Here is a 19,802-nt window from a genome sequence, read left to right as displayed (position 1 = left end):
AAGTTGCCATCCAAGATTTTTGGGAATCTTCTGGCCCAGCTTGTACCAGCTATGTGATGCTCCCAGTTAATTTCGGGCAAGCTGAAGTACCCCATAAGGACAAGGGCAGTTGACTTGCAAGTGTCCCTTAGTTCTTCAAACAATAATTCGTTGGTGTCATCATCCTGGCTGGGAGGTCTATAGCAGAGTCCCATGATGACATCCACAGTATTTGTTTACCCCTTGATTCTCACCCAGAGGCTCTCAACTGTGCCAGTGCCAGCTGTGAGCTCCATATATTCTAACCCTTCTATTACATACAGCATCAGCCCTCCGCCTCTTCTGCCCTAACTATCCCTCCTGAAGAGCCTGTAACCATCCAACGCGGAACTCCAGTAAAAGGACTCATCGCACCAGTTTTCATTTTTGCCAATGATGTCAAATCTCTGGGACAGGGTCAAAGATTGGAGCTGCTCTTGTTTGTTCCTCACGCAGCATGTATTAGTGTAGAAACATTTCAGGTGTGGTACATTGTAGCCAACACCTGGAGAGGCAGATTAAGGGATCCCATTCACGCTCTTTTCCTCAAGTTTTGGCACACCATCCCACGGCTCATCACTAGTGAGCCTGGTTTTGTCCCTTCCCCCTTTCAAGTTAGTTTAAAGCTCTGTCAATGAGCCTGCTAGCTTCTGTGCTAAAACTTTTTTTCCCCTCTGAGATAGGTGCATCCCGTCAGGTGTCAGTAGATAAGGTGTTGAGTAGATTGTTCCATGGTCAAAAAACCTAAAATTTTTCCAAATACAACAACCTCGGCACCATGCATTGACCTGATAGATCTGCCTGTTCCTGTCAGTATTATTCCTTGTTACTGGAAGGATCCAGGAAAGCACTACCTGTGCTCCTGATCTTTCTACCAGTTGTCCCAGCCCCTGAAGTCTCTTTTGATTGCTCTTGGACTTCTCTTTGTTATTTCATTGCTGCCAGCCTAACACTAGTGGATAGTAATCAGAGGGTCTTACTAGACTTGAGAGTTTTCCAGTAATGTCCCTTACCCAAGTCCCTGGGAGACAGCAGACTTCCCTGTGGATTGGGTCCAGTCTGCATACCAGGCCCTCTGTTCCCCTTAGAAAGGAGTCTCCTATTACAACTGCCCTTCTCCTCTTAATAGAGGAGGTTGTGATGTGGGGTACAGGTGATGCTGCTTTAGGAGGCCCCTCTATCCCAGAGGGACCTTTGCTCATCCTCTGGCCTTCTAGTTTCAGAGCCTCATACCTGTTGTAGAAGGTGCCAATCCTACTTGCCAAATTCTGAGAAGGAGGAGGAACATTGCCCCTGGTATGTGCTGTGACCTGCTTCCAGCCCTCATCTTTAACAACAGCACCTTGACCAGCAGTCCACTGACTAATTACCCTGCAGGGTTATGAGCCCAACTGCTTCTCCACTACAATGGAGGTTCGAGACTCCTGAGAGTCTTGAGACTGTAGTGTCTCTGAAAACAATTGGTTTCTCTCTTGGTCTTTCACTTGAATACTATGAAGCCTGTTCACTTCTTCCTGTAGCTCCTTCACCTGGTGACGCAGCTCTTCAACCATGGCATCTTCTGAAAAATAACCCTTTGTTGGCCCCAGACTCACAGAGAGGCATCAGGCACTCCTGGCAAACTGCAGAGCTGCAGTAACAGTAATCATAATAGTTGCCTCTAATTTTCAAAAAAACAGGGATGGGTCTCTACCTGAGCCAAGGATCTGCAATATGTTACTAGGAAATGAAAACAAAGAAGTCTACTTGAGCTGAAGGCCAGTACCTTTCCTAGAAATGGTATATACAAAATGTGCTCTTAGAAGTGACAACTACTGCTTTTATCAAAGTTTACAATAAACAAATCATTTTATCAACTAGTTTCCATACCTAAAACATACACATTTGGCAGAAAGACTTAAAAGTATGATGGAAGTTGTGTCACTCTCTTAGCCAACTTAAAGAGTTAATGGGGATTGGGAGTGTACATTAATATTATGCTTTGACACTTGAATATAAAAATTGACTGCTACCATTTGTTTCTTTTGGACAATACCTTTTAACATTAAGCAGAGTGCCACATTTGAGAACTGATCCAGACAGAAACAGACCCGTTGATGAAAGATAGCTGACAGTCTCTGAACTCAGAGGGTAGGTCCAGGTAATCCCAGGCAGTCACCAATCTGTCCCCGTTTATGTGGCACTTGCCAGTTCACACCTGTACAAATGAAGGCTCAGCTACAGACCTGGCTGGAACAACCTCTGGTACAAAGCATGCAAACAATACCCCTGCCTGGCCCAAAGCACAGCAGCACCAACTGCACCCAGTCAGAGCCCCAGACAATCACAGGAGCACAACTAGGAGGAGTTACAGGACTTCATTCCACACAAGTCAGTGCAGCATCTCCTGTGGACACATGTTTAAAGAGGTTCACTTAAGCTTTGAACTGAGTTAGAACATAGTGACAAATTATGAGACCTCCTGAGGTAAGGGAAAGTGAAAGAAGAAAGGTTATATATACATTGCATCCATGTGCCCTTAAAATACAGACCTACTGCTATTTTAACTAAGATTACAGTACTTCATTAAATGTAAAAAAGTCACCAGTAAAACTAATTAAAAATTTAGCTCAATAATTAAACTTTAGTTGCTCTGAAAGAAACTGTGGACTAATAAAACAGCTGCATGCATGTATTTAATGAACATTAAATTTTACACTAAAATTGCTAAAAAAAATTAAGAAAAAAATAGATTTTACAGTTAAATATATAAGGAAGCTTTAACTTTTTTAAGTTATCTGGAAACAGAAAAAAAAAAATCAAACATTTAAAAGTGGGGAGGATTTGCCCCATCCTCCCAAAATTACCTTTCTTGTTTTACAAAGTAGTGGATCTTAAAGACACTGTGTTTACCATGTTCACATCAACTACCTTCCTCTATATTAAAAGGGAGAAAACTGCAACACATACAGTTGAATAAAATGCCAAATAATGAAAAGTAAAATATTTCTTCTTTATACTACTCTGAGATATTTGAACTACAAAGTTTGAAATGTTTTCATTCAAATGTTGGGTTTCCATTTCATAACCATACGTATTTTCAACTAAATCAAACCACCTTCATATCAGCCCCTACACAAATTAAGACTTCCACATATACAGGGGTGTATTGAAAATATTACTGAACAAGTCGATCAACAGTACTTGAAATGCATCAATTTCAGTAATTTAAAGTCTCTTTCAAATTCAGGATTAATAGGATATCAAAATCACAAGGACCAAGCTAAAACCATCTGATAGCTGTTTTCTCCCATTATACACTGTTTGTAGCAAGCCTCTGGCTAACTCATCCTTCACAACCTCCCCAGACTTCCACTCCACCTGCCCTACTGCACCACTACTCTTACACTGTTTCTCGCAGTGACTCGCCCTTGATAAAAGTTTAACCCACTGCTTCTTCTTGCAGCCATCCTGGACACAGGAAAAAAATCCTTTGCAGAAACCTTTTTCTTAATGGAGACTTAATCAAATGTCCTTTCACTCTGTCTATACTGAAGAAACCAAAAACACAATTAATCCCAATTAAAAACTACTGTCACCATTACATTAAACACTAGTTGGTACTTAGTTATATACTAAAAAATAGGAGGGGGAGAGGGAGAGGGAATTTACAGTAGCAGATAACTAGGCAAGAAAAGCGGTATTGTTAGAGGCTGAATAATCTGCTTAAGTATTCACGACCAAATCAAATACCCAGGTGCCACCAAACTAGCAGCTCTCAGCGAAGCTTCAAAAAGTTATAACCTACACAAATTACAACTTGTATATAGTGATGGCTTTATTTCATGTCTGCAAAACTGCATGAAAATTTTATCAAGAGAAAGAATAAAGACAGATCTTTCCCCTATTCAAGTTATTAAGATGGATCGGATTTTATTAATTTATGAGCAAGAATGAGTGGGATCAGAGGCTAGACCCAAATGCTCCTTCTTTCACGTCGAAGTGCCATTTAAATGCAAGAAGAGAAAGCAAAGGGAAATCTTAAGGAGCATGTCTGCATTGTACAGCAGAGGGCTGTGCTGGGAACCCAAAGCTGGTCAAGAACCTGGCTGTTTCACAGCACAGAGCTGTGCCCAGGGCCTCCAGCCGTGCTTCTTTGCAACACCAGCTCCTAAGGGACATGGCTGCAACGCACCAACATACACAAGTTCTTATCGACGTCTACCCGGATCCCTCTGTCGGAGACGATAGCGCCCCATTCCACATGAACTCCTCTGTCTGCTCCCAGCGAGCCTGAGTTATTATCACTCTCTCCATGCCACGATGTGTCCCAGATCTGCTGAAAGTCATCTACTGCTCTTTCAGATTACAGGTCTTGTTTAACAGGTGCTTTTGTTCCCAGGTTGACACACTGAACTAGCATCTCTCCCATACCAGTTTACCCATTTGAGTACTGCCTTGATTTTTGCAATTCCTCTTTGTATTGTGTCAGATTAAATCTAAATCACAGCAATGACAAGGAACATTGATGCTGTAAACAGACACCTCTTTAAATAAAGTTGTGATCAAAGCATCAAGTAGCCCAATAAAACCCAGGTGGCTCTACCTTATCGTATGCCGTACTCATTATTTCAAGTGGCCCATTTAATACATTTTCAGGTGTCAACAAAAGAAGGTTTGTGCTAGTTCTTTCATTTCTGGCTCTGGTTATGTATCTGGTGCCTTTTGATAAGAAGGTCTAATATTTAAAAAAAAAAAAAGAAGTTAAAAATACTAATTTTAAACTCAGGCTTTTTGCCAGAGTTGACAAAACCACAGAAACCAGTGTGGCTTTGTATTATACACTATCTACATAAAGCTTAGCTAATTATACAGGAATATCAAATGAAGCATGTTTGCCATAGTTTTCCATAGGCCAATGTGTCTGTCCTGGAAAGTCCAAAAAATTCAATGGCAACTTTAAGAGACTTAACCTGCAAGTTTCATGTAAAAACACGGTCAAAAATTTTAACTACTCACGGAAGTCTTTACCTTTAAAATTACTATAAGCTCTGACGGCAAGCAGGCAAAGAGAAAAAAAAAGCTGATTTGAAATTTATTCTTCATTTTAACTTAATTTTTCACTTGAAACATCATAAGGAAAATGTTTTGGAAGATTCAGTCAAGCATCATACAATAGAACACTGGAACAGGAACCCTTTTTCAAATGTCATTTTAAAACATAAAACACAAAGCTCAAATTTCTACATTTGAGGATAGAGGGACCTTTTGTTTTTAATTCTATACCACTGCATCAATTTTACAAGGAGCTCCCTCATCCCTCACCATGTCCTTCCTTATTTCAAGTAGTGTCTTGCTTCCTCCGTAAGCACATTTTAATTTCTGACCCACTATTTCAATTTTTTTTCAAACAAAAGAGTAGATAAAATTTTTGCATGGAAATCAGGTTTAGAGGTCTAACATTTTCAAAATGCTATGGCATTTCACCTTCCAAACCCCCATTTGCCTTTCAGTTATTACTGAAATTTCAGTTTCCAAATTAGCCAGGTAGAGATGCCAACAATATTCCACTGAAAGCCATTACGACCTGGACACCTAAACTCCAGTGCTGTTTCTAAAGTGTTTGAGCAAGTACGTGTTTGTATAATGTTCAGGACACCCAGAGCCAGCTGACGCCTCTGGGCATGAGCACAGTAAAGCATAAATCAGGTCGCGCTTCCCAGTTTGAGAGCTACACAGCTTTCAGGGTGGGAGCACTAACCTCGTTCCAATTTACATCTAAACATTTCTTATTCCCACTCCTTATTCCATCTCCTCAGCATTCCTCACATCTCCAGCACTTGGTGCCTATTGGAAACCATCACTATATGCCTCCAATTCTAGTTTCTGGAAATCGATCAAACCCAAACCAACCCTCAACTGTCCTTTAGTCTTCCATCAGTAACACACCACCCAATGATCTTCACACTGAACTAATCTAACAAGCAAGCACGTGACAGAGAGTGTGTATGTATATATATATATATACACACACACACACACACACACACACACATATATATATATATGTATATGGGTATATATATATACAGGCTCGCAGGGAGATATTTCATTCCCATTCTTTCATTTTGAAATTATTCTTCCTATTCCTGAGGAGAATTGTCATGTTTGGTCTAGTTCTTGAATAGTTGATGCTGCAATCTTGTCTTTCTTGTATGTGATGGAAGCTAGGTAACTAAACAGCAACACATCGAGTCTAGAAAATCATCCTCAGTAGAATTGAAATAACAAAAAATAAAAAAATCCTGCCCTTAAAGCTTTATTTACTCCTTGTAGGACTGAGGAAAATGTTTTTCAACTGCAAGAACTGCTAGGCTCAGGGGACGAAGACCTTCAGAATTTCCTGAGTAACAAAGACCTCCATTTTTACGAGTGCTTGTTGTTCCACTGCATGAGAAAGGCTGTTGAGCCTCAGTGTGTACCGGGAGTGGCACCCAGTGTCCAAACTGCATCCTTACAACAGCGTCTTCAATTCCCTTCTCAGTCTTCCCTCGTTCCTTTCTCCCAGGCTGCAGCCTCAGAAAATCAGCAGCTCTCTGCTTGAACTGTACATATACTCTAAATAAAGCAGTTTACATAAAGTTTTTGCCAAACTATTTTAATCAACAATGCATAGATGAATCAAACTTTCAACTATTCAATGTGGAGAACAACTACCAAGTCCGGTAAAATAATTCAATTACATCATACAGCTACATATTTAAACTCTGAATGAAATCAACATTTGTGTAGACTATGGTCTTTCAACTGTACTCAACAACTGACATCAGCCACAGGCTGATTTATTCTCGATCACTGGTACTGCTTTAATAGCCCCAAACAGTCTTCCTAAACACGTTTTGTTAGAGCAGAAATACAAAACACCAAAAGAATTGGAAAAATTAAAATAAAAACCAGAACAAACCAATCAACAACAAACAATTTTCATGTTCTGCAGCTATGCAGGATTTTAAAGATCATCTACTGTGCTTGGCTAAGACAACTGAGTAAAAATGAGAGTAACAAATCTAGCAAACAAAGTTGTTTTGTTCCTTCCAAAACTGATCAGAGGGACAACACTTACTTTTAAAGAAGACTTGACACCCGGACTAAGCTATAAAGCAAGCTTCCCCCAACCTGCTGCAAAAGCTACAATTTCTACCTTTTTCTTTCTTTCACTATCACAAACAGTTCAGAGTTGCACAAAATGGATTAAGGTAAAACGCTTAATGATTAGAACAATTATCCCAAAACATAAAACAGCTATTATTCTATCAGTAAGTAAGAATACAGTATGGAGCAATACAAACTGATAAAAAGAAAAAAAAAAGCAAACAAAAACCACCAAAAAAGAACATGCTGGGGGGGGGGGGGGTGTAATGTATTTCTATCTACACGTGAAAGCCAAATTACAAATTACAAATACCCCTTTCAGTAATTTTACCAAACTTCATCTGGTCAGTTTTCCTGTTTCACTAATATCAAAACCTAAACTCCAACATAACCTCTCTCCCCTCAAACAATGAAGCCCAGCACTATCTCCCTCACACGTGTGAGCTGCAGGAACATTACCTGCACCTCTTTGGAGTCAAACGCCTCGCAGCCAAGTGAAATTCTGAGTTCATTAAAACATAGAGATTAAATCTCGGCTGTACTGCAAATATCTCTGAACAAGCTTTTATTTCTCAACCAAAGGCACAAAACTGGCACAATTTAAGTTTGCTGGCAACTCCAAAACCCCGACGTTCGGTGTCTGTCGTTCCTCCCTACCTTACCCCTCCAATTTCTCTGCTACATAAAAGCACACTATAAAAGCTGCAAGACACTCGGTACGGACCAGGTTTTTATATATAAATATATATATATTAATATATATATATACATATACACACATATATAAATACATATATACACACACACACATAGACACTGAATACCATGTTCAAATCTTGTTGAATTATTTCCCTGGTAAGATTTATTTTGTTTCAACGAGACTTCCACTTGCAAAAACACGCACACATTGCACAGCAAATATATCTCTTGTTAGGTGCCTAATATGGACAGGGAAACCATTTTGATTATTCTGTGCCTGCTTATGCATTGTCCTACAAAACAATAAGATAGAACAGCAAGAAACTAGCAATTAAGAGAGTCTGAATGCACATCGGGAATCACTAAAATCCACACTAGCCAAGTCAGGAACAATATGACTGATGAATAGACCATATTATATTAGGATTGTTAGCAAGTGTTAAAAAATTATCCTTAGCAGATGTCCCTTATGACCTAAATATATCTCACAAAGAACATGCCTGTCTTGTTTTCTAAAAAGTTTTAAGAAATCCTTCCGTTTCTATTATCGACTAGAACTCCACGCTGCTGCATGTTGGCTATAAATATGTACAGAGGATTTATCACACTAAACCTACAAAAACGTATGAGTATTTCACTGAAGGGTAAACAACCTATTTTAATGTGTATTTTTCTACTGCATGAGTTTACGTTGTACTGAAGCATGTAATCCAATAAAAGAAATCAAACTGTGTATTCAGCAAACAGCGAAACAAAAGACAAGCTGCAAACTACAGCAGCTTATTGACTGACACACCACAAACCAAAATACAGTAAATGTCTTTAAGTTAGATGGGTGAGACCCTTATCTGCAATAAATACATTTTGTGGATACAGTCAATAAGGAATTATATAAATTTAAGCCACTATACATTATTACATGTGCAACTGTGCACACCCTGCTCTTCTTCAGTTTAAAGAAGTTATTATTTAAATAATAAATAAGTTTAAAAAGTTTTTATTTTCTTAGATTTTGCTGATATTAAGATTCTGTACACTGGCCTACCAAACTACAGAAACAAGCAAGATTTGCTCAGTTTGAGCTGTCTTGGTTTCTCCATATATTTTTGACTGCACCACTGGATTTAACAACACATACTAACCATAAATAAATAATGCTAAAATACAGATATAAACTTAAACTCTATTAAGGATTTTTCTCTCTTCTATCAAAGACTAGTATTTATCTAGAAAGTCTTTTATGTTTCATAATTATCGTGAAACCGCTTCTTATCTCTTTAACTCCAGTGCTGCAGTAGGTTTCCTGTCAGCAAAACGGATTTCAAGTCTGTTCCTGAAGTATTCAATTCAATATTCAGTTCTGAATCTTGAGCTAGTTTCATGTCTGCCTTTACATCAATAAAATAAACGCAAACCCTCTGAACAAAATAGGTCCAACTTGGGTTTAATGTGTACTATACTTTGAGTATGGATCATTTTCTTAGAGAATAATTCCATATAATTTTTCCAGATTATGCAGTTGAGAAATCCATAAAACATTATGGGGGGAGAAATAAGAACCAAAATTATATTTCTTAATTTACTGCTACCACTTATTTCAATAAGTTTCTATTGCTTTTCATCCAGATGTATTGATTTGAATTGCTTTTCAATAGAAGTATAGGCATTTCCTTCATTTTGGCTCTCAGGAAAAAAATACGGGATTTGCTCAGTTTGCTGTGCTTTCCTTCAGCTCCGTCAAGTTTATTACAGCATTCTTTGGGAAAGGAAATGGCTAAATACTTGCATTAGCAAAAAAGGAAAGGAGGGGGAATGGAAAGAGGTAATAAGAAGGTGTTAAAAGAACTCTCTCTTCCTCTTGGTCCAGTCCCATTGGGAAAAATGTTACCAAAAGAACAGACGAGCGTAGAGGCCAAATGTATGGCCAAAGCTCAGAGCGGCCACAAGGACCACAAGCAATGGGTCCCTGAAGGAAGACATGCAAAAAGCACAGAGTGTGATCCAGGCAGTCCAATGGAAATGTCCACTCCTGTACCACATTGTCCAAGATGAGGAATAATAAACAAGGATGAAGAAGTTGAAAATTTTTAGCAGAACTGACCATGCTGCCTTCACACGGTTTGAGCTTCTTTCTGGATGAAGCTTTAGTTCCTTCAAACACAGAGGTAGCCTAGAGCCACTACTTTGCTAACTTCAGGCACCCAAGGCAGCCACCTACCTCAGCTCGGCAAGATGAAGACAGGATCTAACCAGGATGTCTATTATGTCCTAGCAATTGCCTGGAAAAACTGCTTCTTTAAAATACAAATGGTTATCTCCAGACTTTTTTCCTGAACTGTAGTACAGGAAAATCTGAATGCTTAGCAAAAGAGAGAGTACATCTGGGAAAAAAAAAAGCCAGTAAGTTTCACCTTTGCCATATGTTCACAGAAATACTGTTTCACAAAATGATCTGTAGTAGAACGACAAAAATTTCTTGTCAGTCTCTGCTTTTAATAGGAACTAGCACATTAGATACTGTTTTCCATTGTATCGCCACAAGTTAGTGATAAAATACAAACACAAGGTCATTTGCACCTGTGCCATTTAAAGTGTGTGGAAATATAAAATATTTTCATATTTCTGAATTCTTGCATATTCACCAAACTGAACAACAAATTAAAAGAATTTATAAAAATTAAAAAACCTTCACATTCTTTGTAACTCATCAAAAAATCATTTTTGAGTACTCAGGGTAAATAACCTGCATTTTCTCTCCCCTAGTAAACAGCAAGAATGAGGCTTAATGTTTTCAAATCGCTCTCACAAACTACAATACAGGCACAAAATTCAGATCGATGCCTGAAATCAAATAACAGATATGAAATATCTGAATATACTGTTATTATATAATTGGTTATCCTCTTTTGTGCATTTTTATGTCTTTGGTCAAAGTTGAGCTGATTATAGTAGCAGAAAAAAAATCAAATTCAGAACAGCTCATTTGTAATATTTTACCTAAACTGCAGGTAAAAGAAATTGGGCTTTCTTACTGCTGACTACATAAAAATTAATGAGCTTCTTCAAGTCTCACAGAATTATATGAAGCATTCATATAACAAACTAAATTATTGTATATAATGATTTTAAATAAAACATATAGCTAAGATAGAACACAAGCTATAAAGTAAAAACTCTTGGTTTCAAGCTGAAAACTTACATATAGTGAAATGTTTAAACACGTTACTGAGCTGGATACAATCTTCCAGCTCATTCTAATATTGCTAAAAGATGATTACATACAGTAAACTACCTACCTCTGAAAACAGAAGCTTCTTTAACTTAATTTCTTAGGGTTAGCAAGTGAATATTCTTAAGCATAATTTTCAGTAGAGTTCAGTGTGTAAGTTTATTAAATATGTTAATAATATCCCTTGCAATCGTGAATTATGGTGGGGGAAAAAAAAAATCAAACAACCTATGACAGAATTTCAGCAGCCATAAGGTTTTTCTGTTTAAAATTACCCAAGGAAAAATGCCATGAAATATGTTTCCTTAAAGAAAAAAAAAAAGGCTAAGAGCTAGTAGAACATTTTGCATTTAAAATCAAATTACTCTAAGTTCTTTTGCAGCAAAATGTCAGTGGAACCTGATTTAAATAAAACTTTAATATGCCTTGTACTTTAAAGAGTAAAATGATCTCTTTTTTGGATACAAAATTAGACGTTGAACAAAAGGATTAACCTACCACGTTAAAGCATTGCCCCTACAGTAAAAATCAACTTGAAAATCCAGAAATGCAGTAAACAAAGCACTTCAGGCAGTTTGTGCAATACTAATAGAAGATGAATAGTTGATATGCGATTTTTAAGTTTGCCCAGTCCAATAGTATAACCCCCTTAGATAAACCAAGAAGTTCCATCACAAATGCTGCCTTCCCTTTCTTAGTTACGTGTGGCAGAACTGTAAGCAAAGAACCAAACCCGCAGGACAAGCAAGCTCCTGTCCTGCTTTTAGGATACATGCACATGGAAATGTCTGAATCAAATGCTCTTCATGTACACTGAGCCTTCGGGCACACAGCACATCCAGGCTGACTTAAGAACAGAAGAAACATTGAGTCGGGACAGCCAGTGCATTCTGTAACATATTTTCTGTATTCATTTGTATAAAAGATTACACGCACGTTATCAGATGAGATCACTGTATTCCTGTGCCGTCCGCAGGCCCAGGATTCCCGCCGGGAAGGCGGCCCCGGCGGGATCCGTGCGCTGGGCAGGAGCGCCCTCTGACGGCGGCTCGGTCCGTGCCCGGATCCCGGAGCTCCCGAGCGCGGACGCGGGGACACTCACGTACCCTCCGCGCCCTCCCTCTGCTCTGCTTGAGGGAATTGAAAGAGCTTTTCCACGGCACTTGTTATTACAAAAACATACTTTGGCACAGACTGCCGTATTTGATAAAGATAAGTCCACGCGTCCGCACATCCAGAGCCTGCACCCTGAAAAGTAGCCTTTTATCGGGATTTCTTCTTCCTTGTCCCATAAAGACAAAAACCTCCAGTCAGTAGAGGTAGGTCTGCACAGTATGAAAACTTAGGCAAAACATTTAACATGCTGCATACCTGATACTCCACTAAATCATTACCATTACACAAACCATGCAAACATTAGTTTCCTTTTAGGAAACAAATCAAAAGTGACAGGTAAAGTACAAAATAATTCAGGTGTGATTACCAGTTTTATTAAAGAACCTTGATTGTGTGATATATCTTATTTGATGATAATTAAGCACACCTAATAACTAACCTCTTTGTCCGTCAGTATATTCCAAAATATACTGGTCATCCACAAAAAAAAATATGGAAGACCAGATGAGATTGAGTTTTTGACAACTCACCATCTATCCTCTATCATAATCATCAGAATTGCTTATATAAGTTAATCCTTATTAAGTCTACTGACTATTTCACAAATTCATTACACCCAAATGATAAAGAAAAAAAATCCAACTTAAAATTCAATATCCTTTTTACATAGAGAACAAAGTGAAACTTCATAAATGCACGCACAGATCTGACAGGCTTTTGCCAGCACTTAGTAATTGGAAAGTCAACATTTACATAGTATGGCTTTTTTCCTAAATTACTACAGGCCTTATGAAAAACATGGATGAGGAATTCACATAAAGGACTACAACTGGAGTCCGAACAAGGCTGTGATTTAGGAGCTTTTGGGTCATCTGTTCCTGTCTTTACTGAAATAAAACTCAAATTTCATGTAACTTGATTTCTGCATTTCATAAACATTTTCTTACAACAGAAAACAACAGACATGAGTTGCAACTGTTATACCTCAAGAGAATAAACCTAAACAAACAAAAAAAAAGCTGCAGTAAAAAAGGCATCTGCCTATTCAGGACACAGTTACAGTTACTGAGCGTTCATGGTCTGTCCTATAACAACATAAGAGAAATACGAGATATGATAAAACTTTTTACTTAAAATAAGAATAACTGAAAGTTGTTTTCATTAAAAAAAAAAAAGACAATTTATGGAAAAGAGACGAATCAACACTGCTAAGGAGTTGTGATTTAATGACATCACAACTTCTACTGCAATACTAGCAAAGGAAGGTGACACTCAGAGTCCGCTTGTTCCCTGTTGATATATATGCACTCTCTGTGAGATTCTGGTTTCACCATACAGTGGTTTCAAGCACCTTAGAGCGTTCAAACTGCCCCTCCAGTTGCACTCACACAGTTGTTTGTGAAGCCAAATTATTAACATAATGGAACAAAAAAAAACCAAACCCCAACCCTCTACAAACAATAGTCTTTTTTATGAAGATGCTTTTTAAAAAAAGCCAAAACAGTCCACCCAACACCACCACACCTATGCACTGACACACAGTATGCTAGGAAGACTAAGAACTTCTATGACTCTGGCCTTGAAGCCCTCATAATGTCAAACTGGTGCAGGAGACCACAGGCTTCAAGAAACGCAATCTCAAGAACAAGGCCTCCAATAGAACAGGAGGGGGCCTCAACAGAGACAACACTTGCTGCATCCTCACTGCTGGTAGACAACAGTTCAAAAGAACATGTTCAGCTCATTGCTTTATCTTAATTTTCCTAAGCATGTTCCTTTTAACTACCTCACTTCAAGGTAGTTGAAGGGGACCTCCACCTTAAAAAGGACTCGGAGGTACTGAGGTATGCCCAGCAAAGGGCAGTAAGGCTCTCAAAAGGTTTAGAGAACATGTCTTATGAGGAATGGTTGAGGGAGCTGGGTTTGTTTAGTGTCCAGAAGAGGAGGCTCAGGAGGGACCTCATCACTCTCTACAACTTCCTGAAAGGAGGCTGCAGTGAGATGGGGACTGACCTCTTCTGCCACGTCTGCAGTGAGAGGACCAGAGGAAATGGCCTTAAGCTGAGACAGGGGAGATTCAGATATTAGAAAAAAATTTTTTCACCACTGTTGGGGTGGTCAGGCATTGTAATAGGTTGCTAAGGGAGGTGGTGGAGGCATCTTGCTCTGGTTCAGTGCTTGAGGGGTTACAGTGGCAGTGCTGGATTGATGGTAGGACTGCAGAATCCTGTAGGTCTCTTCCAATCTTGATGATTCTATGATTCTACCTGGAGTCCTCTGCTTCTGCAAGGGCCACGTACCACAGGTGACTGTGCTGGCAGCGCTGCAGGTGAGGCTCAGCAGTGCAAATTGCTGCCTCTGGCTGAGTAAAACCCTGAAGAAGTGCTATTTATGCGCTGCAACACGTTTCTCCACATGAAACTGCATCCATTTGAGGCTAAAGAAAATGGTGGTTTCACGGAGATGTTACACTGCGTTATTTCTAGTTGTTACTGACTGATTATACAGCTAAATTCAACCTACAGCACAGAAAAATACAGGGAACAGAATCTTTAATAATCTTGATACTTCTAACCTGTAAACTGAAAAACAAAATGAACCTTCTCAGGTAAGAAAGTAAAAATCATGTTGGGGGGCAGAGAGAGAAAGCAGCATCAGCTTTTCATCTGTAGAATTTCAGAGGAAATCTAATGAAAATTCTAAACAGTTATAAAAGAAGAAAAAGTTACAACCATATAGAACTTATTTTGATGTATAATTATATAACTGTCTCAAAGTTTCTACTGGTATAATTACCAGAGCACTTAATTTATTAGCTTTGTAACTAAGTTACTAAAATATATTAGGGTGAAATAAATCTGTTTCAAAATAATGTCTCACAAGATCAACAAAATACAAGTTGTATATTTCATTTTTAACTCTTGGATTTCCAAGAAAGAAATATAAATTTCCTTTAAACAGGGAGAAAAGCTACTCGGTGAAAACCATAAAAGATAAAAACTATGAAGTGAAAAGAACTGAACATGTTGCTTAGAGACAAAATTTATAGTCACGAAAAATACATTTATTTCTCAGGAAGAATACACAGAAAATACTGTTGTTTGTAAACCTTAACTGAAAGAAAGCAAATCTATGCTCAGACAAAGGCTTGGAAGTGTCCTAAAGTGAAAGTGCTTCTCATAAAAGTACCTTCACAAAGACAAGCTGGAATACTGCATCATTTCACAGAAGTGCCTAAGCCAAAAATCCTTACAACAGGAACCTGACAGAAACCCTAAACAAGAACTGAATCCATCAGATGCAGGACGGGAGAGGGAGGGGAGAAGCAGGGAGCACAGGAAAAGGAGTTGTACATGTAGATCACTGAAAGTATTTCCATAAAATTAAAGATCTGTGTCTTGAAAAATAAATTTAAGGCCTAAGAGGATTTAAGTGCACCAGCAATAAGGAAGCACAATTATCTGAAAAGTAAATGCTTCAAAGTCCAGAGTGCAGCCCCAAAACACCAAACATTCACATCGAGGCATCTTATGCTGAAGACTCAACAACATACTGCATTTCTGCAATTTTTCTCCATTTGCTCCACATCAACTACACTTCACCTACAGATTTCTAACAGAGCTGGGTTGAGCCTTCCCATCCCCTGTAAAAATCTCACGCTGCAGCAGGCCAACCTAAGTGTTTAAGACTTCCCTGACAGGAAAATCTTACCAAAAAAAAAAATCGCACTTTGTAAAAAGAATCATAGGAAGACAACACTGCAGGAGAAACTTTCTAAGATGAAAAACACCTGTGGGTTCATAAATGGTGGACAGCCCTCCCAGATTTGTAATAAGAATTACCTGAAGCTAAAGAAACCTCTCATGTTTTCTACAGTTTCCAGAAATAGTCTAATTTAAATTGCACTAAAAAATGTTCTTGTACTAAAAGAACAACTTTGAGTATGCTTTTTTTAAACAAAACATTTAACTTTTGACAGAATTCTGTAACAGTAAATAGTCAAAATTTGATACTATCTCAGGCATTAGCAGCAAGGGACAAAATGGCACCCTAACAAAAGCACAACTAAGCATATCTGAAGAAATGGTTGTTGACAGCAAGTTAGAACTACATCTTTACCAAACTGGTTCATAAACGTCAGGTACACCTATTTCAAGTTCAGTTTAAGGATACTTTCTCAGCACCCTCAAAAATGTGTTTTGTATTAGACTTGCACAGTATAAAAGAGGGAAACATTCACTCAAAACTACCCAACAGTTTGTTTGCTCAGATATCACCCTCTTGTACAAAAGCTCAACTCTCTTAATAATGATCACCTCGAGACAACAAGACGAATGAGTATTTGTCACGTGACCTGTTCCTATAGCTCTTGCAAAATTATATAGAAGTTATTTTGGGGGTATATTCATTCAATTCTCAGCATAGCAGATTAGAAGTTTCCCAACAGATAACCACTCCGTGTTTCCTCCCCTCAGAAGGGCAGCTGGAGTAGTGTGTTCCTTCAGTCAGTGCAACAGTTCATGCCTCAACATAAGATCAAGGATGACAAAACTCTGCTAAGAAATGTTTTCTGCATGATCAGAAATTTGGAATTTTCATGGGATTGTTCCTATTTCAGAATTTTAGACAAGGGTGAAAAAAAGTAACAAAAGTATACACTAAGGCAGAAGAAAAGACAATACAACATTATACTAACAGGAGAGCACAGCATTAGGTATTATTCTGTGTGACCGCAGTGCTGAAGTGCCAAGGCCCTTATATTTTCCCTCCATATCTCTGGGCCTGAATTTGTGGAAATATATAAAGCCAGTTATGATACTGATGTAACATACAAGTCCTAGGGAAAAGAAAGTGCCCTGTTTGGTTTAGTTTTTAGCATCCTGAATGTTAAGGTTCTGGCACACAACAAGAGATTTCTCTGAATTATCTGCATCTAGAAGAAAAAAAGAATCTTTTGAAAATCTGGCAGGATGCTTGCATAGGGAAATACAGCTCCAGGGAAAACAAACAAGGAGTATTTATAAAACATTATTGTTTTTCACATTGGCAAGACAGAAGAAAACTCTGAGGAGTCTAAAAAGATACCAAATGCTCAAGAGACATTTTGTTGGGGTTTTCATCTTCCCTAGGCTCTACCACACAGGTTAAAGGCCTGAACAGGCCCCAAGTAAAGGGAATGCAGAACAAACGTGAGCGCTGTGCATTTCCTGAATGGTTCAGTCTATTTAACTGTATTTCACTGAGAAGAATACAGAGAGAACATCCCTGTGACCCACACAGCAGAGACTAGGGAAGATGGAAACCAACAGACAATGTCTCCTGAGGTTGGCTTACAGGGCTCAGCAGAGCCAAGCTCCCCTGACCTGACTGCAGACTCCCCAGCACTGCTGGAGGCAGCATCAGCCCCACTGCCACAGGCTCCCTTCCCACTCCGGCTGCTCTGCTTTCTGTGCCCGCAGCACGGGAACAGAAGGCTGACAAGTGAAGGGATCCAGGTGAGGAAAACTCCACCAGCATTGACTTTGGATTTTAGTTAATGCCAGGATTCTTGCCTACTTGCTGAAAACGGGAAAAAGAAAGACTGGCATCACGAATACTTTCAGGCAGGAACAGCTGAACTCTGCATACAAGCTCACAGGCTTACAGCTCAGCATGATATCCATCATACAGTGAGAAACTGAAACTATGAAATTGTCTGAAACTAAGAAATTCATTTCACCTATCAGCTACATGGAAATAATTCAGCCATTTTCTACAGAAAAAACATGAAGCATGGGCTCCAATTAAGAATTTAGATTACTTTAATCCTTTGAAGAGCTCTAGAAGAGAAGGAATCTTTAAAGCATCTTTTAGGCCTTAATAAAATAGAGTTCTGACTCAAGCACCATGTCAATGTAGGAAAACTAAGACTCCCTTTTGTTTTGCATGTTCCTTATAGAAAACTCTATAATCCCACAAAAGAAGCGATAAAAGCCAGCTAAGAAACCTTACCAAGTTGTAAAGAATTCTTAAAATTATCTCTCCTTCAAAGGCAATGTTCAAGATTCTTTTGTTTAAGATAAAATATTAATTTAATAATTCCTTATCTCATTATAAGCAAGAAAAAGTAGTTTATACTTCCAGATTAAGCAATCTTATTGAAATTTAAAACTCAAACTGAATTATCAAAATTAGATAGAATCAAGCTTCCAACTGCAACTACTTTGACTATATTGCTTCTTTGGCTACTCTTGAAGTTAAACTGACTCTCTTTAAGCCCTAAAAGAGAAGTTTTTCTACCAGTATAATTAAATACACCCACAATTTTATGTCATTCTGTGTCAAGCTAATTACATTGACTTGAAGTGTCAAGAACAAAACATCACTAGGACCACTAGGATCAGTAGGAAACACTGAGATAGAGAGAAACCACCAATGCTACTTTCTAGCTCATTTCAAGAAGCAAAAAGATCACCCAGATTTCCAGTTAGCCAAAGCCTCTTATACTTGGAAAGCTCCACTCTCCAGGCTTTCAATGAGTACATAACACATACAAATAAACCCACAGAGAGGAATCTACATGCCAAGCTACATCCACATGTGTGTGTATGCACACATGTGCACACAGCCACTTCCATAAAAAGCTTTAAAGTCTACTGGAATTCTAGACAGGAAACTAATGTACCTTCCTGTGTGGACAGTCTTACCCCAAAGCGTGTCCCTATAATAGAGTATTTATCACAATGACTTTCTTTATACAGACAAGCTTTAAGCTAGATAATCAGGATGGCATTGCAATTATCCCATTGATACTTCACATCATATTAAAAAATCTCTCTGAGTACATACAAGCTTCTGCTCACTGTAGGGGAAAAAAATCCTTTTAGTCCATATGGATTTTCTTTTTTACCTAAAGTTTTGCAAAACTGTAACCATTACCTTCATCAAAGTCTGCATCATCTTCTGTATGCTGAGGAAAAGGGAAGCAATTTGTGATTTCAAGTCTGTCATCCACCACAAGACCCAGCAGCACTCCTTGGACCACTTCATTCCCTTGTCCTTCTTCTTGGTAATGTTTAATGATCTTTAACACAACCTAGAATACAAGACAAGAAAATCATAATACGCAATGCATTTTTTTGGTCCTCAAACTACATATCTGGAATTCTAAATTTGTTGAAGTGTTGCACAGATTAGAGCTGCAGAACAAGTACTACTGGCTTAAACACCAGCAATTTTAATATAGGTTGAGGAATAGGCAGCCATCCTAATATTATAGGAGAATAAAAGTCCATTAAATGAAGCATCAAAATGCCGTTCTAAGCCAATTTTCTGAAACACCATTCTAAAATGAAATATTGATCCTTTTTTATTTTACCTTGTTGCTGTTAGCTTTTAACAGTATCTTGCAGCACCAATAAGTTCCCTCTTGAGGGAAACACCACACAAGAAACTAACAAAAACACCTTGAGTAACTATGCAGAAACTGGTAGGAGTTTTGTAAAAGGTGCAGACTACATCAAATTTCAGTTGCATTAACTTCTAAAATTACACCTCACTGCAGTTTTACTTCAGATACAGTTCAATTTATATGTTGTGGGTTATGTCATAGGGTATTTAAGAAAAATCA

General features: G+C 38.3%; 1 protein-coding gene across 1 annotated transcript in view; it reads right to left on the bottom strand.

Annotated features, from left to right (window-relative positions):
• The window catches only part of EIF3H (eukaryotic translation initiation factor 3 subunit H), an 86,482-nt gene that overhangs the window by 50,749 nt on the left and 15,931 nt on the right, over positions 1-19,802 (bottom strand). Inside the window, exon 2 of the mRNA XM_032701347.1 lies at positions 19,112-19,268. Coding sequence (XP_032557238.1) covers positions 19,112-19,268 — 157 coding nt within the window. The remainder of the gene's footprint in view (positions 1-19,111; positions 19,269-19,802) is intronic.

This window comes from Chiroxiphia lanceolata, chromosome 1, assembly GCF_009829145.1.
Source record: "Chiroxiphia lanceolata isolate bChiLan1 chromosome 1, bChiLan1.pri, whole genome shotgun sequence".
NCBI classification, from domain to species: domain Eukaryota; kingdom Metazoa; phylum Chordata; class Aves; order Passeriformes; family Pipridae; genus Chiroxiphia; species Chiroxiphia lanceolata.
The sequence above is the reverse complement of the archived record's forward strand: the minus strand, read 5'-3'. Positions and strand labels throughout refer to the sequence as shown.